This window comes from Talpa europaea (genome assembly GCF_964194135.1).
Source record: "Talpa europaea genome assembly, chromosome: 9".
Taxonomy (NCBI): Eukaryota; Metazoa; Chordata; class Mammalia; order Eulipotyphla; family Talpidae; genus Talpa; species Talpa europaea.
This window is the reverse complement of record NC_140076.1, coordinates 6,166,859-6,181,359: the sequence shown is the minus strand read 5'-3', so window position 1 is coordinate 6,181,359 and position 14,501 is coordinate 6,166,859. Positions and strand designations below refer to the sequence as shown.

General features: G+C 50.0%; 1 protein-coding gene across 3 annotated transcripts in view; it reads right to left on the bottom strand.

The window, feature by feature from the left end:
* The window catches only part of VPS13D (vacuolar protein sorting 13 homolog D), a gene marked incomplete at both ends in the record, with an annotated part of 199,174 nt that extends 197,944 nt beyond the window's left edge, over positions 1-1,230 (bottom strand). For all 3 annotated transcript variants that reach the window (XM_084243705.1, XM_084243706.1, XM_084243707.1), the window contains one exon: positions 1,134-1,230. In XM_084243705.1, coding sequence (XP_084099831.1) covers positions 1,134-1,230 — 97 coding nt within the window. The remainder of the gene's footprint in view (positions 1-1,133) is intronic.
* Positions 1,231-14,501: the final 13,271 nt, after the last annotated feature.

The following is a 14,501-nucleotide window of genomic DNA, read 5'->3' as shown; positions in this document are numbered from 1 at the left end:
TTCTCAGACTATGCAAATTTCTGCATCACTGCTAATTCCACTAATCTGTCCTGGTCCACTTACCAAAACCCCCCTCCCAGGAATCTAAGGTCTGTTCTCCATTTTCCACAACTGTGCATGCTTGAGGCTGACCTGACCTCCTGTCTCTGTATTTGTTAAAGCGTTCCATTTTGAATTGAGCAAAGAACTTAAAACAAGGAGAAAGCAAACAAAGCACTTTCCCAAGTACCATACCAAATCACCAGGCTGTACTTACATAGGCCTGGAGAGGCCAAAGAGCCCCAAGCTCTAGCTCCCTTACCACTAAGCAAGACAAGACCTGAGACATCCTGCTGAAGACCTGACAGTGCCATCTTGTAAAGCCTCTATGGGGTGTTTATTACCCGAAGAGCTATAATAGCACCCTGGAGAGGTACCGTACCCTCTCTTTCTAAAGAAATGGAGGCTCAGAATTTCAGGGATTTGCTCCCAGAGCTGATAAGTAACAAAGCAGGATTTGAAGCCAAAGCCAATGCCATTGTCACTACACCACCATCGCCTCCATAAAGCTTTACAAAGCTAAAAGGAAATTAGCTGAGATAAGGCACTGTCACCAGTAATATAGCCGGGTGTTTTTTTTTTTTTTTAATATTTAATAGTTCCCTAAAATCTGCAACACACCTATACACTTAAGTTACTCTGTAATAGTAATCATTTTGTCATACAGAAGAGCATATTTCCTTTTACACACATTTAATGCAAAGCCATACAGGTGCTAGATTTTATTATGCCCCATACAAGAAAAGAATTTTAAAAATAGATACACCAGGGCCTCCCTCGTGGCGCAAGGGGTTAAGTCTCAGCACTATGAAGCTATCTGCAGCCATTGCAGCAAGAATTCGATCCCCTGCCAGAGAGCTGACCCACATGGTGCAACAGACCTCTCCTGTCTTGCCCACTGCTCCCCTCAGCAGCATATTTCAGTTAATCTGCCTATTCTGCTCCCCACTCTGTCTCTGGTGAATCCTCTCACCACCCCCGCAATCTCTGGCCTGCACCCCAGCTCTTGTATGCATACATAAATAAATCTTTAAAAAAAAAAAATACAAACACTACACAAAGACATACTGTGCCAAATAAATACCTGCACTTACCTTTCAGAAGCGCGACAGAGAGCTGGTCGGTGTTGAGGTTATTGACGTATTTCCCCAGATAGGTGTTGAGAACCCAGGCTACGAGACCTTCCAACATGACTACAGCCTCTAGACAAGGTGTTTAAAACTCTTGGATCATTCTGGACATCTCTCTCTCATGGTCACCAAAGAATCTATAAAAGGAAGAGATAAACCAGATAATTTTCTAAGCTTATTTCCAACTCTATCTTCACTGAAGGTAGACAAATACAAAGCACAGATTTAAGAAAGATGGGGTGGGCAGCACTGCAAGGTACCCCATTCTTAAACGGAAGGCCAGACCAATTCATCTGCATTTGGATGCAGCTATGAGGTCACTTACAAACTTACCCAAAATTCCCTAGAACTCAAAGTTGTATATCTTTTCAGTGTAACTGATGATTAAACTGCTTCCTTTCAGTGATTCGCCGCTGGACTAGACTGTTCTGACAGTGTCTCATCCAGGCAGTATGGCAAAGCCTAGACATTCTTTATCACGACCAGGGATTACTATTGCTATCTAAGGAGTAAATCACAAAATCTGCCAACCATACTACAGTGCACAAGCCAGTCCCCACACAAAGAATTAGCCAACCCAGAACGTCAATACGGTTGAGAAACCCTGTCCTAAATTAAGGCCAAAGTGCCCTAAAAGATGGTATGAATGAACTTCTTGTTCTGCAATGCTCTGCCCTAACTCAATTTTGCAAATTTTTTCATCAGGGTCATTCATAAAATAACAGAAGTAGGAAGGAGGAGGCAGAGCCTTATCATTGTTCTTAACTGTCCTGGAATCACATTCCTGGAACCCGGGCACCGGTAGATGCTGATAGAATGAACCACCTCAGTAATTGCAAGCACCAGTTTGGAACCAAATCCTCTGGTTCCCGGTCCAATATTAGCATTCAGTACTGACTTACAACTGCCTATGATAATAACTGCTGTGTAGTAGTGTTACCAAAAATACAGAGGTTACTTTCAGTATTTCAAAAAGGAACATGAGAGGACACTAAAATTTAAGTGGCTCAGCGGGGTAGAACCCAGTTAGAAGTTTGTGCTCCAAATCTTCCTCTGGGCCAAGCACATGGGCCCCCGGCAAACCCTGCGGAACACTCCAGATTCTCTAATGCCTCCCACTTGGAGCCAGGCCTTTCAGGAGCCTTTCCAAATATTCTGCCCCACCTCCAGTGATTGTCTTAGTACTACAAGACTGACTTATCCCAAGGAAAACTGCCACCAACAAAGACCCAAAACACAAGGCTATAAAAGTTAATTAACTCAACCTCCAGGCCAGATGACTTTTATTTGTCCAGAGTTTAGCACTTGCAGAGAGGATTAACTTTTGTTTGTCAACTGTGACAGTAAAAATAAGTAAATATATAGCATTTGGTGAAAGAGTCATTTCTTTCCAAAGCTTTTTTAAAAGCTACATTTTGTGTAAAACTGGGAATCCACTAGAGATTATTGGGCCCATTTATTTAAAGAGGTGACGGCAACAACATTTTTAAAGAAATGCTTAGCAGTCTGGGTAAAGGGAACATTTCTTTATTATAACTTGAAACAAGTACATCTGTAAAAACAAAATGTGAACCTGACTAATGCAGTCTTACAACGCAGACTCCAGCACACTGAGGCAAAGAGCCAACACCGAGCACTTTAATTTTGAAGTTATTGCCATTGATTTCGGCTGGAAAGGCCAACAAGCTCTCTTAAGTGCCAACTACAAAGGCTCTCCCAGCAAAGGGAAATAAAACTAGTGTCAGTTTGTACACAAGATCAGGCCCTACTCTTCTTCCCCTGAAGCTGGAAGAAGGCAAAGCACAGATTAAAAGAAGGTGGGGTGCAAAGCCCTGGTCAGTAAATTGAGGTCCAATCTGGAAAGCATCCATTAACTCTGTTAAGCATCTATCCCAGGCTGGAGGCCACTTCAAGGATTCCCTTAAGGAATCTGGTGTCAGGATTGGCAGCCAGACTGGCCAGATTCCCAAAGTGTTTACACTCTAGTCCATCTCAGGGCTTCTAGGCAGCTGCCTGGCACTGCCCCCCACCTGACCTCCCCTAATCGGTGGGGCAGGTGACACTGGGGATCAGTGTTCAGACCACAGCGGACAGACAGCGCGGCATGACCTTGAGCCAGGCCCCACCCTCCAGGGGCGGCCAGAGCCCGGAGAGGAAGGACTGGCAAGTGGACTGGGCGCTGCTCCCCGAGGGAGGCGGAGGCGGAGGCCGGGACTGAGCGCTGCAGCCCCAGGGAGCTCCGAGACTGGGGGACAAGGAAGGGCGGGTGCCAGACCCCGGGTCCCACAGGAACTGTGCTGCCCAGAAGGCGAGGCTCCTGATCCTCTGTCCTCTGAACCTTAAGCCCCGCTCCGGAGGGACAGGTACCCCACCTGTCAGATGAAACCTGGAGGGACCAGAGCCAGGGATCCCAAACGTGGAAGGAGAGGCTCGGCCAGGTCGTGACCCCAGGGTGCGAGGGGTTAAGACAGGTTGAGGCCTGATGTCCCCACCCCAGAGCGCGCCCCTAGAAGGCTGGGGAAGGGGGTGGTTAAGATACTCTGGAGAACGGGCAGACACCCCATTCTGGGGCGTAAGTGGGGGGACTCGCACAGTGGGGGCTCGCACATTAGGGTCCCGCAAACAGAGGGCGGCTCAGACGGAGCGAAGCGGGTTGACAACACCCCAGCCCCAGGGCGCCCACTGTCAGGACCCTGGAAAGGGCGCCGGATCGGGCGGGGGGTGCTCTGACACCCCAGGACAGGACGCCGGGGTCCCTGAGGCTCAGGCAACCCCGATCCTGTGCCTGGGGTGTCCGCGGGGGCTCCGAGGCACGGTCCCGCGGGGGGCGGCGGTCTCGGGGCCGGCGGGGGCTCGGAAGCTCAGGGTCTCCCCGCAGGGGCTCGCACGGCCCAGGGCCGGACGCCGGGGTCCCCCGCGCCGCGCTCCCGGCGGGGGCCCCGGGCCCCGGTTCCGAAGCGGAGCCGGAACCGCCGACTGCGGTCCACGCCCGACCCGCGCTCCCGGGCCTGCCCGCCGCGGGCCCGCCTGGCCGCGTACCTGTGGGTGTCCGGGCCGCCCGCCCTGCCCGGCACTGCGCGGCGCTTCCTCTCCGCCGCTCCTCAATGGCGCGGGCCAGTGGCGCTCCGGCCGCCCAGACCCGACCAATCGATAGGGCGACGCGCCGCCGCCTGGCCAGCCGAGCGCCGAGTCATCGAGGGCGGCGCCCCCTGGCGCCCGCGCGCGCTCCGGTCGGGCTGCGGGCTCCGAAGGCGCGGAGCGAGGGACAGCCCCGCCCGCCCGCCCGTGGCACCCGGGGAAACTGAGTCCCGGAGGAGGGCAGGGCGCAAGGAGCGTGGCTCAGGCCGCCTCGGAAAGCAGGGTTCGTCCTCCTGCAGCGCTCTGCTTCCATCCACGGGAAAGCTGCCCTTCTCTCAGCCCACCCCCCCCCCGGGCCCCCCCATGCACCCCCAGTCTGTTCTCCTCGTCTGAGCCACTGGGGTGGGCTAAGACGTGCTTCAAACCTTAAAACTTCCCTGCTTAAAGCAACTTGCCCGTTGTATTGAGAGTAAAACCCAGCTCCTTACAGACCCCACACTAAGATCCTCCTGGCCTGTGTCTGCCACTTTCCCTGGTCCTTCTGCCCCCTCGGCCCCTGCCTCAGGACCTTTGCATCTCGCCTTAGTGAGCTTTTCCCCCTAGACCACTGCTGTCCAATAGGCGCACTGTGCAAGTCACACGCAGAAGCCACAGAGAAATTTTAAATTACTAATTGGCACATTTTTTAAAAGAAAAATTAATGATGTGTTTTATTTAATCTAATAGGTCCAAAATTTTATCTCAATCTGTAGCCAACAAAAAAAAATGTATTCATGAGATCTGGGGGGAGCGGTTAATAGTATTTCATCTCAATACAAATTAGCTCATTTCAGTAGCCCTATGTGGCTGGTGGCTACAGAGTAGCTCTGGGTAATCCTTTTTAGCTGACTCTTTCTTGCTTCAGGTATTCCACCTGCCCTACCTCAAATCCCCCTCATCCATTACCCTGTTCTGTTTTCTTTTTAGAATCGAATGCTGAGATTATCTTATTTATTTGCTTATACACGTGTTCTCTTTCCTCACTCCGACAGCGGAGATTTTGCCTTTGTCCTCAAATGTTTCTTCAACACCTAGACATTGCCCAGCACAGAAAGGACTTAAAGGCACTGTGAATGAAGGAACAAATGGGTAGAGAGATGTGGCTTCATTCTTACCTTATCACCAAAGGGTAGGAAGGACACTGTGGGCTCGTAAAGTCAGAAGATGCAGGACACGAGTTGGCAAAGCTGCTCTGGGGTATTAACCGTGATAATTATCAGCCCTCGTAATGCTACGCTAATGAGGGCAATCGCCACTGACTCACTCCTGAGCAAGAGGAGTCCCCATAAAGTGGGATCAACTTCTCAGAATCTCCACGACACCAGCTTCCCTCAGGGGCTGAGACCCAGACGCCACAGATGGGAGGCAGAGGGAAAGCAGAGCTGAAGGATCTCTGAATCTGGAGAAACCTGGCTGTACCTGGGAAGATGATTAAAAATGCAAGAGTTTATCCCCTGCACCTCTGGCCTGTACCCCAGTTCTTGTATGCATAAATAAATAAATCTTCAAAAAAATAAAAATGCAAGTGTGTGGTCACCATTCAATCAAGCAGCATTCCTGAGGATCTTTGTGCCCTTGATTTCTTAGCCATCTAAATATGCATCCACCATACAGCTGTCCTCTCCCTTGGCATTTGCCCCCGAGAGAAATGAAAGCCATGTGCACACAGATTTTACATGAATATTCATAGCCCAAACCAGGGAATGATCAAACATCCATCAACCCACACATGGGGTGCTTCTCAGCAATGAGAAGGAGCTATGGATACCATTTTGGATGAACCTCAAAAGTATTAGCTTAATAAATAAAGACCACATACTACAATGATCCCATTTCTATGACATTCCAGAAAAGACCAAACGAAATGGCACTTGATTGGTGGGTGCCAAGGACTGCAGGTGGAGAAAAGAGGTTGACTCCGAGCACAAGGGAACTTTTCAGGGTGATGGAACTATTCTATATCTCAATTGTTGTGGTGGCCACAGGGCTGAATACAGTTAACAAAATACATCAACATAGGCACTTAAAATTGGTAAATTATGATTTATGAAAATTATTCCTCATGAAAGCTGATATTTTCTTTTCTGTTGCAGTCCTACTTCAGATTTATTTTTATAAATAGTGCAGGATACCAGCCCATGCAAATACTAGTCCTTCATCCTCATATCAGCAGCCAGGGGCCACTAGAATCATCTACACCAGTAAGGGGACCAGAGAGCAGGCAGGAAGCCAAAGCTGCTGTAGAAATATTTCTTCTAGCCCACGCAGTATTTTGAAATAATTAGAATTAGTTACCAGGCTTTAAAAGCTGGCAATTAACACTTGAAAACATAAATTGGGAGCTTCTTTAGCAAAAGCAGAAGATTTGGTGACTGGGAACCCTATACTTCCTACGCCCACATTCATTCACTACTTATTAAGCATTTACTGTGTACTTCACACTGCTCTAAGTCATTGGGGCTGCATCACTGAAAATAGACAGAGTTTGACCCTCTTGGAGTTTTTATTCTAGCAGGAGTGGCAGACAGCAAGCAATAAATGTAACAGACACATAAATTACACAGCATTTGAGGTGATAAGTGCTGTGAGCACCCCAATGGGGAGGGAGGTAGGGACCTGAGGGGTGGGGGGCTTGAGATTTTAATTATGAATTAATTTAATCAGATCTTGAAGATATTTAGCCTGCCCAACAGACAAATACTGCAAGCCACATGCCTAATTCTCAATGTTTTAGTAGCCGCATGAAAAAGAGTGAAAAAAGGGGTGAAATGACATTAATATTTTTTAACCTAATATCTCCAAAATATTCTCACTCCTACATGTAATAAGTAAAAATTATTAATGAGATATTTTGTATACGAAGCGCAGGGTCTTATACTAGTATTTCACAGGTCCAGTTTGCACTAGCCACATTGCCAGTGATCAGTAGCCACGTAGGCCTGGTGGCTACCGTACCAGACAGCCCAAGTCCAGGATGGCACCAGTCCCTCATGGGGAAGAAGACAAAGAACAGCCCACAGCTCAGGGAGCTGCCCCCTTGCTTTACAAATGGAAGTTATGAGCTCCAGGGAGGGAGCTCCTAGGCAGGTGAGGGGCATGGGGTCAGGCTGCCTGGTCTGAGGTTCTCCCCAAGCAGCCTTTAGCCCAAGTGCCCAGCTTTCTGCCCTGGCTGCTGGTTTCAGAACATGGAGTTGCAGGCAGGTCAGAGAAGTCCTGAGAAAGAGCGAGCCCTTCCCCTTTGAGCCCAGGCTTTTGCTTTCTTGTGAAATTCTCAAGAGCTGGCTGTCAGGAGCCTCCCACAGTAAACAGACCGTCCATCCAAGTTGACTCCCTAGATAAGTATCAAACCCAGTCCGCCCTGTCCCTTGGTGCCCTCCTCTGCAAAACAGGGATAATGGGTGCCTTGCCTATCTCTCAGGGCAGTTATGGAGATAAAATAACCAAAAGCTGTTCCCCAACTCTTAGACGGCAAAACTAGAGAACTTCTCACGCTCCAGGGCTCAGATCTCCTCATCACGCCCTAAGGAAAGTCCAAGGTCCTTTCTGTGGCTCCAGAAACCATCCCCATGTCCTGTCCTATCCCTGGTTCCCAGTCTGCCCTGCCCTCCCTTCACCAAGGCGCTGTCTCAAACACCATCTCCACAGAGAAGTCCTGCTCAACCCATCTGTTGCCTTGCAGGTGGCTGCTTTGGACACAGCAAGGGATGAGAGAAAGAATACTCAAAGTCCAGTGAGAGAGGCATAAGGAGCTCACCCCTAAAGGAGTGCAGCCCAATCTCTGGGCAGTCTCAGATTTATTTATAAGCAGGATCAGAGATGGTGGGCAAGTATGTGGAGAACCTCACATTCTTGGGGGTGCCTTATCGGTGATGTTAGCTAGGGTGGAGTGACCAGGGGCTATTGCCTGGGGCGCTCCAGAGTTCCCGCTAACCAAAGCATACTATCTCTAATCCCTATTCTTACCTAGCTTTCTGCTAATCTTCATAAGTAAGATATTCTAGGGCCTCCCTGGTGGTGCAAGGGGTTAAGATGCAACCTATGAAGCTATCAGCAGCCTCTGCAGCACGAGTAGCATCCCCGGCCAGGGAGCTACCCACATGGCACAACAGGCCTCTCCTGTCTCCCTGCTGCTCTCCTCAGCAGTGTATTTCAGTAGATCTGCCTGTTCTGCTCCCCACTCTGTCTGTGGTGAATCCTCTTACTGCCCCTGCCCCCTGAACCTCTGGCCTACACCCCAGCTCCTTTTATGCATAAATTAATAAAGTAAATCTTAAAAAAAAGTACTAGTTTAGCTTGTTTATTATAGCTCATCATGCTACTCTGGCCATAATATCTGCCTGCTGTTTTCAGCGGATACTGGTTTCCCAGTATATTCCTTACACCAGGAATTTTGTCCTTGGTGAGAGGCCCCTGCCTCACCCTACATTTTAGCTTGACCAGCAGGAACTCTGGGTACCAAGACAATAGCCCCGAGAATAAGGGGGCCTGGGGATTCCACGCCCATCTTGCCACCTAGCAGCACCCAAAAACCCCCTCCCCCCATGTGGCTTTATTTTCCTTCTTAGCACTTACTGCCACTTGGCAGAGCCCACGCACGTGTCTCTCTACACAGCCCCTCCTAGCACATCAGCTCCTCTGGCCGGGTCCGGCAGCCTCTCCACTGCCCAACCACACACAAACAGCAGCAAATGTTTATTGAGCACTTACTATGTGCAGACCCAGCGCTAAGCATTTCCTGAAGTGACTCACGTGGTCCCTCGTTCTTTGGGAGCTACTATGTTAACCCTATTTTACAGATAAAGAGAGTGAGGCACAAAAAAGTTTATAAACTTACCTGAAGGTACACAGCTAAGAAAGGGGGGAACTAGGGTGGCTTCAAGAACCCACCATCCATTCAGGGAGTTCTACAGCGATGACAAGTGAATGCAAACTAGAGGAAGAAGAACCCAAAAGTTGCTCTCTCCCCATCTAGGCAGGCCCTATCTCAGTGAAACCACTTTTCTGTCCTGATCGGGGAAAAGAAGAGGTAGGAGGGACCAGCCCTGGCTCGTTTTGACTGGCTAACACATCAGGCAGGTGTCTGCCCTCAGTTGTTCTGAATTAAATAATTATATATTGTGATTGGTAATAACAGATGCATATTTAATCTTTGCTCTCATTCCTGGCTCAGAGTTCCTAAAACCCTTTGAATCTCCTAACTGATGAGAACAATGGGAGGAGCCTCCTTTGTCCTAATTGTTGGTCTTAGGACCTCAGTTCCTGAAGTAGGCGCAGAGGCCATAAAGGCGAAGGCATGTCTTGTTATTCATAACAAACTCCTTGCACCCACACCTGAGTTACGTGAATGAGGTGACTTTTGGAAATCCCCTGTAGATGTGGGCTGGTTGCCAAGGAAACTGACCATTAGAGCCCCACCCTCTATCTCTGGGTTGGACTGGGGGCTGGACATCAATGTACAATGACTTTTTTTAAAGATTTATTTACTTAAGCACACAAGAACTGGGGCACAGGCCAGAGGTATGGGGGGAGGGGGGTGAGAGGATTCACCAGAGTGGGGAGCAGAACAGGCAGACTGACTGAAATACACTGCTGAGGGGAGCATCGGGGAAACAGGAGAGGTCTGCTGTGCCATGTGGTTCAGCTCCCTGGCCGGGGATCGAACTCTCCTGCAGTGGCTGCCTATAGCTTCATAGTGCTGAGACTCAACCCCTTGCGCCACCATGGAGGCCTGTCCAATGATTTAATCAAGCATCCCCATATACCAAAGCCTCCATGAAACCTCAAAATGATGGGGTTCACAGAGTTTTCAGGGTGCAGAACAAGTGCAGGTGCTGGGGGTGGTGCTCCTGGAGGCGGTGGGGAGCTCACTCCTCCCGTGTACAGCTCCTCAGGCATCTCTTCTATCCGGTGTTCCTGAGTCTGAGTTGTATCCTGTGTAATAAAGTCCACTCCAGCAAGTTACCTGTTTTCCTGAGCTCTTCAAGCTGCTCTAGCAAAATACTCAAGTCCAAGAAGGGCATTGTGGGAACCTTCAATTCCCAGCCAGTCGGTCACAGGCTCAGAGACCACCTGGGTTTTAGGTTGGTCTCTGAAGTGGGGAGAGGGGAGTCTTGTGGGACTGAGCCCTTACCCTGGGGGATCTGACGCGCTCCAGGTCCATCGTGTCTGAAAGGGGTGACAATGTAGCGCCCCCAGCTAGTGTTGCAGAATGGCTTGGCCTTTCTGCAAGTTTGGTGTCAGAAGTGAGAGCTGAGAGTAGAGGAGGTAGAAATATGATTGCAGAATTCAGGCTACTAGATGGGGAGGAAGAAGAGGGAGTATCAGGGGGAGCCCACTGGCCTAGAATAAAGGACTATGGGGGCTTTGATGGTGAGAGGTGTGGTCACATATGTCTGAGGTGCGAATCTATTCCCCCAAGTCACATACAGTGTTGTAAACCAATGTTACCTCAATAAAGGGGGGAAAAGGTGAAAAAAGAGAAAAGAGAGACACAGATAGTTTTGCTTCATGTCCCTTCATACCACATTGCCTTTCAATACCCCCATTGTTTAGATGGGGAAACTGAACCCAGGGATGCTCAGGCGAGAAAAGGAGTGCTGGCAGCAGAATGTGGCAAGAGGGTGGCTGTAGGTAGAAGCCACTGGAAGGGACTTGGAGAGCAGGAAATACCCACTTAGCCTTCCTCTCCTCCAACTAGTGCCTTCCCACAGCCGGACCCTGCAGGAAGCCTGCAGAAGGCAGCCCCGGGGGACAGGGCTGGGAGCAAAGAGCTGGAGCACTGGACAGAGAGCAACCAGCGCGTCACAGGTCTCTACTTCCAATCTGTCCTGCCCTCATAATGCAGGGCCGAGTCAGGAGGGCGCGTCCCCATCTCCTGGCAATAAGATTGCATGAGAGGCAAGAAAGAATTCGCTTTCCTGTCCCCAGTCCCACTTGCCGACTGCCCTCTTTCCAAAGGACAGCTCTCACCACTGGTTACAACTTTTTGCTGAGTTCCCAGCCACTCCCCCCCCCCACCCCACCCCCGGCCTCACCTGGGTAGGAGAGTGGCTACCCTTGAACCTGGTCCCTTGTTTCCCTCTCACTGCACCCACCCTAGTTGCTGGGAACAGAACTCAGCTCCCCTACTCTCTCCCCAGTCCCTTCCCTGACCTACTGATCCAGAGGGGGCGCCCCCACCCCTTGATCCTCTGCACGCATTTGCTCCCCCTGCTATTAACTGTGTGTGTTCAGTCCTCTGCCCGCCACTTTCACATAAACACGTGGCTGTTCAAACCCTGGGAGCGGGCAGGGTCCATCTGTGGTACTCAGAGCCTGGAAGCTGGATGAGGTGCAAAATGAATGGGGCTGGAGAAGAGCCACAGGGGCCAGATAAAGAGGCGCTGGCCAAGGAGGCAGAAGCCCCATCTTTCTGCAATGGCTGCGCCAATGTTCTTTTCACAACTGTCCCCTGCAAGCCACGGAGGCCACCACCCCTTGTCCCCTCCGGCGTAAACACTGTGGTCAGTGGTGTCCCTTGCATGCAATCTCAAGTTGGTGGGTCAAAGCAATGGTCTTAAGACACTGTCAAGCGAACATTGCCTGAGAAATCATCAGATCACTAGGACAGATGGTTGGGGACTTTCAGCAGAAGGAGAGAACAGGTCAGTTCCCTTTTTATCCTTTCTGGAGAATCCATAGCCAGCTATGCCTAGCCAAGAATAGTGCAAGCTCGTTAATATGAATCAACTTTTTGTTTAACCACTCGTCTCATCTTCCTCTTTTCCTTCTATAAAACACCCTAACTTTATCACGCTGGGGAAACATTTTAGGTTTCGACCCCAATCTACCTGTCTCCCAAACTGCAATGCTTTGATCCCAAATAAAGGCACTTTGCTGTTTTCATAGCTTTCTGAATTTTTAGGTTGACATAGTGATGGAGAAAGACGGAAGGGTGGCGGGTGAGGACAGCAGGATGCAGGACATGAAGATTATGGCTGTGATTATCTGTAGTGAGGTCTAAGGCTATTACTGATCACGGGCCAAATGCACCTGCTGCTGCTGGTGTACAGTGGACGGGCATACAGTGACACTTGGGGTAAAACAAAGAACAGATTTGGTCTTTGTCCCTGGCTCCTGACACAGGAACCCTTGTGATTTCCTAAGAAATGGGGGCCTGTTCTCCTGAAGGAGCCCCTTTTGAGCATACTTAAGCTTATGCTAAAGAGGTAGCTCAGGGTAGAACCCCAGCCAGGCCTTTACGTGACAACGTTCTTTGCAGCAAGCTCCTCCCACCCTCCGTTACTGAAAACTCCTGCTCCTGCCTTAGGATCAGTTCAGAGAGGAACTGGCCTCCCTCTTTAGAACCCTGCCCTGATCTGCAGGTTGCTCCCAGGGATGGGCATCCTGGGTATGGCCCTGGAGGCCAAACCCTTGTTCCTGGAGGGGGCTGCATAAGCTGTGGTGACCCCAAGAGCAGGCTGAAGAGAGAGGGGTGGCAGGGCATGTGATGAGGGCATATTTAAAGGTCAGTTACCTGGTACTGGACAGAAAGCTGCTGAGGGAGAGACTCCCTCCCCTTCAAAGGTGCCACTTTGGCATGTAGACTGTTGTAAGCTGGAGACAATTAAGGCCCAGAAGATACAGGAAAAGCTTTTTACATCTCCCTTAACTGCCTTACCGGGAAGAGAGCTATGCACAGAGGTAGATTTTTATTCTAGAAAGACTCATGCACACGGGGAAACATCTGCTCACCAAACATTTGCTCTTCTCATCTTCCATGGGTTACCTTCTTCCCCTTGAAGCCCAGACCCCTGCCCCTTTCTCTTTAGTTCAGGAGGAGATAGAAACTTAATTGCTTGAGTGTCTTCGAGTCGTATGTTTTTTAATGGGGCTCTTGTATATACAAAATTAAATGTATTTATTTTTCTAGCTCAACTCAGTAGGACAGGAGTTGTTACACAGTGTCATCTCCATAAAAGGGGGAGGTTCCAGATTCCATGCCGCCTCTAAGAGGGGGAAGAGACACATGGAGCAGAGGGACATGTGAGGAAGGAGGTCGTATAGGCTTCTCGGCTGTGGATTTGCACCAGGGACTTGGGGGACACAGAAGGAGACATGTGAAGTAGAGATACATGGAGACACTTGCAAGAGACGTGGGTGAGAGACCCATGGGGAGGCTGACAATGGCAGCCTTACCTTGATTCGTACTTTGATTTTGCTCTTTTCCTACCAGATTTACCTGGCCCTTCTGGCCCTTTCCTATGGGTCCCCACTAGAAGATTCCTGAGACGTGTGGCAAGCTTTCTGGTCTCCGTGGCCCTGCTTCGGGCATTTACCCATAAGGGGATGGGTAACTGGGTATTTTATTGGGAAGCTATTAAATATTATCCTTTTTTCTCTTTATACACTATTTCTAGGAAAGCTTTTTTTTTCTTGCTAAGAGAATGCTTTATCTTTATGGCAGATAAAGTAGATGGCAGAACCTCTTTAGAGAGTGCAAATTTGAGGGTTCTGCACATTTAATACCTGACACTGACAATGTCTTGCTTCAAATCATGAGGCTAGATGAATGACCTAGAAGGAAGAAGGGAAAAGCTTTCTGCCTCTGCGCTGTCACCTCACTGCTCACAAGCCTGAGGTAACAACCAGGCTCTCAGCAAGGGAAGCTGGCTTGGGGGTGCTTCTGGGGTCCAGTCACAGCCTGGAGTTGTCAGAGACAAGTGGCCACAAGCCCCACTGACCCCTCCATGGTGGCAGCAGGCAGGCAGGACCATAAACAAACCCCAGCTCAGACCCCAAGACCAACATAGATCACATGGATTACTACTAAGCAGAAATCTGTCTGATATACAGTGCAAACTCAGTGTCTTGCGATCAACACAAGCTGGGGTGCCTCGGCCCCTGGGTCACAGCCGTCCTGCTGAGCCGGCTGCTCTGAGGCCATGAGGCCTGCGGGCCTCCCATCGACGGGCCACCAGGGGGCAGATGCGCTCCATCGCTCTGCAGGATCCACGGTGGGTGGAGACACTGGTCAGCCCAAGCAGCTGGACATCCTGATGGGGGTGAGGAGGGTGGAGGCAGTCTTGTCTCCACTGTGACGCTGGGCTCTCCACCCCCAAAGCTCAGCTGCAAGTTCTAGTCCAGTGGAATTTTTCAACAAGAGATCCAAGTACCTGTGAGCGAATGGACTTCTCAAGGAGTCCCCATGCCCTTCCTTCCAGAATCTGGTCAAGG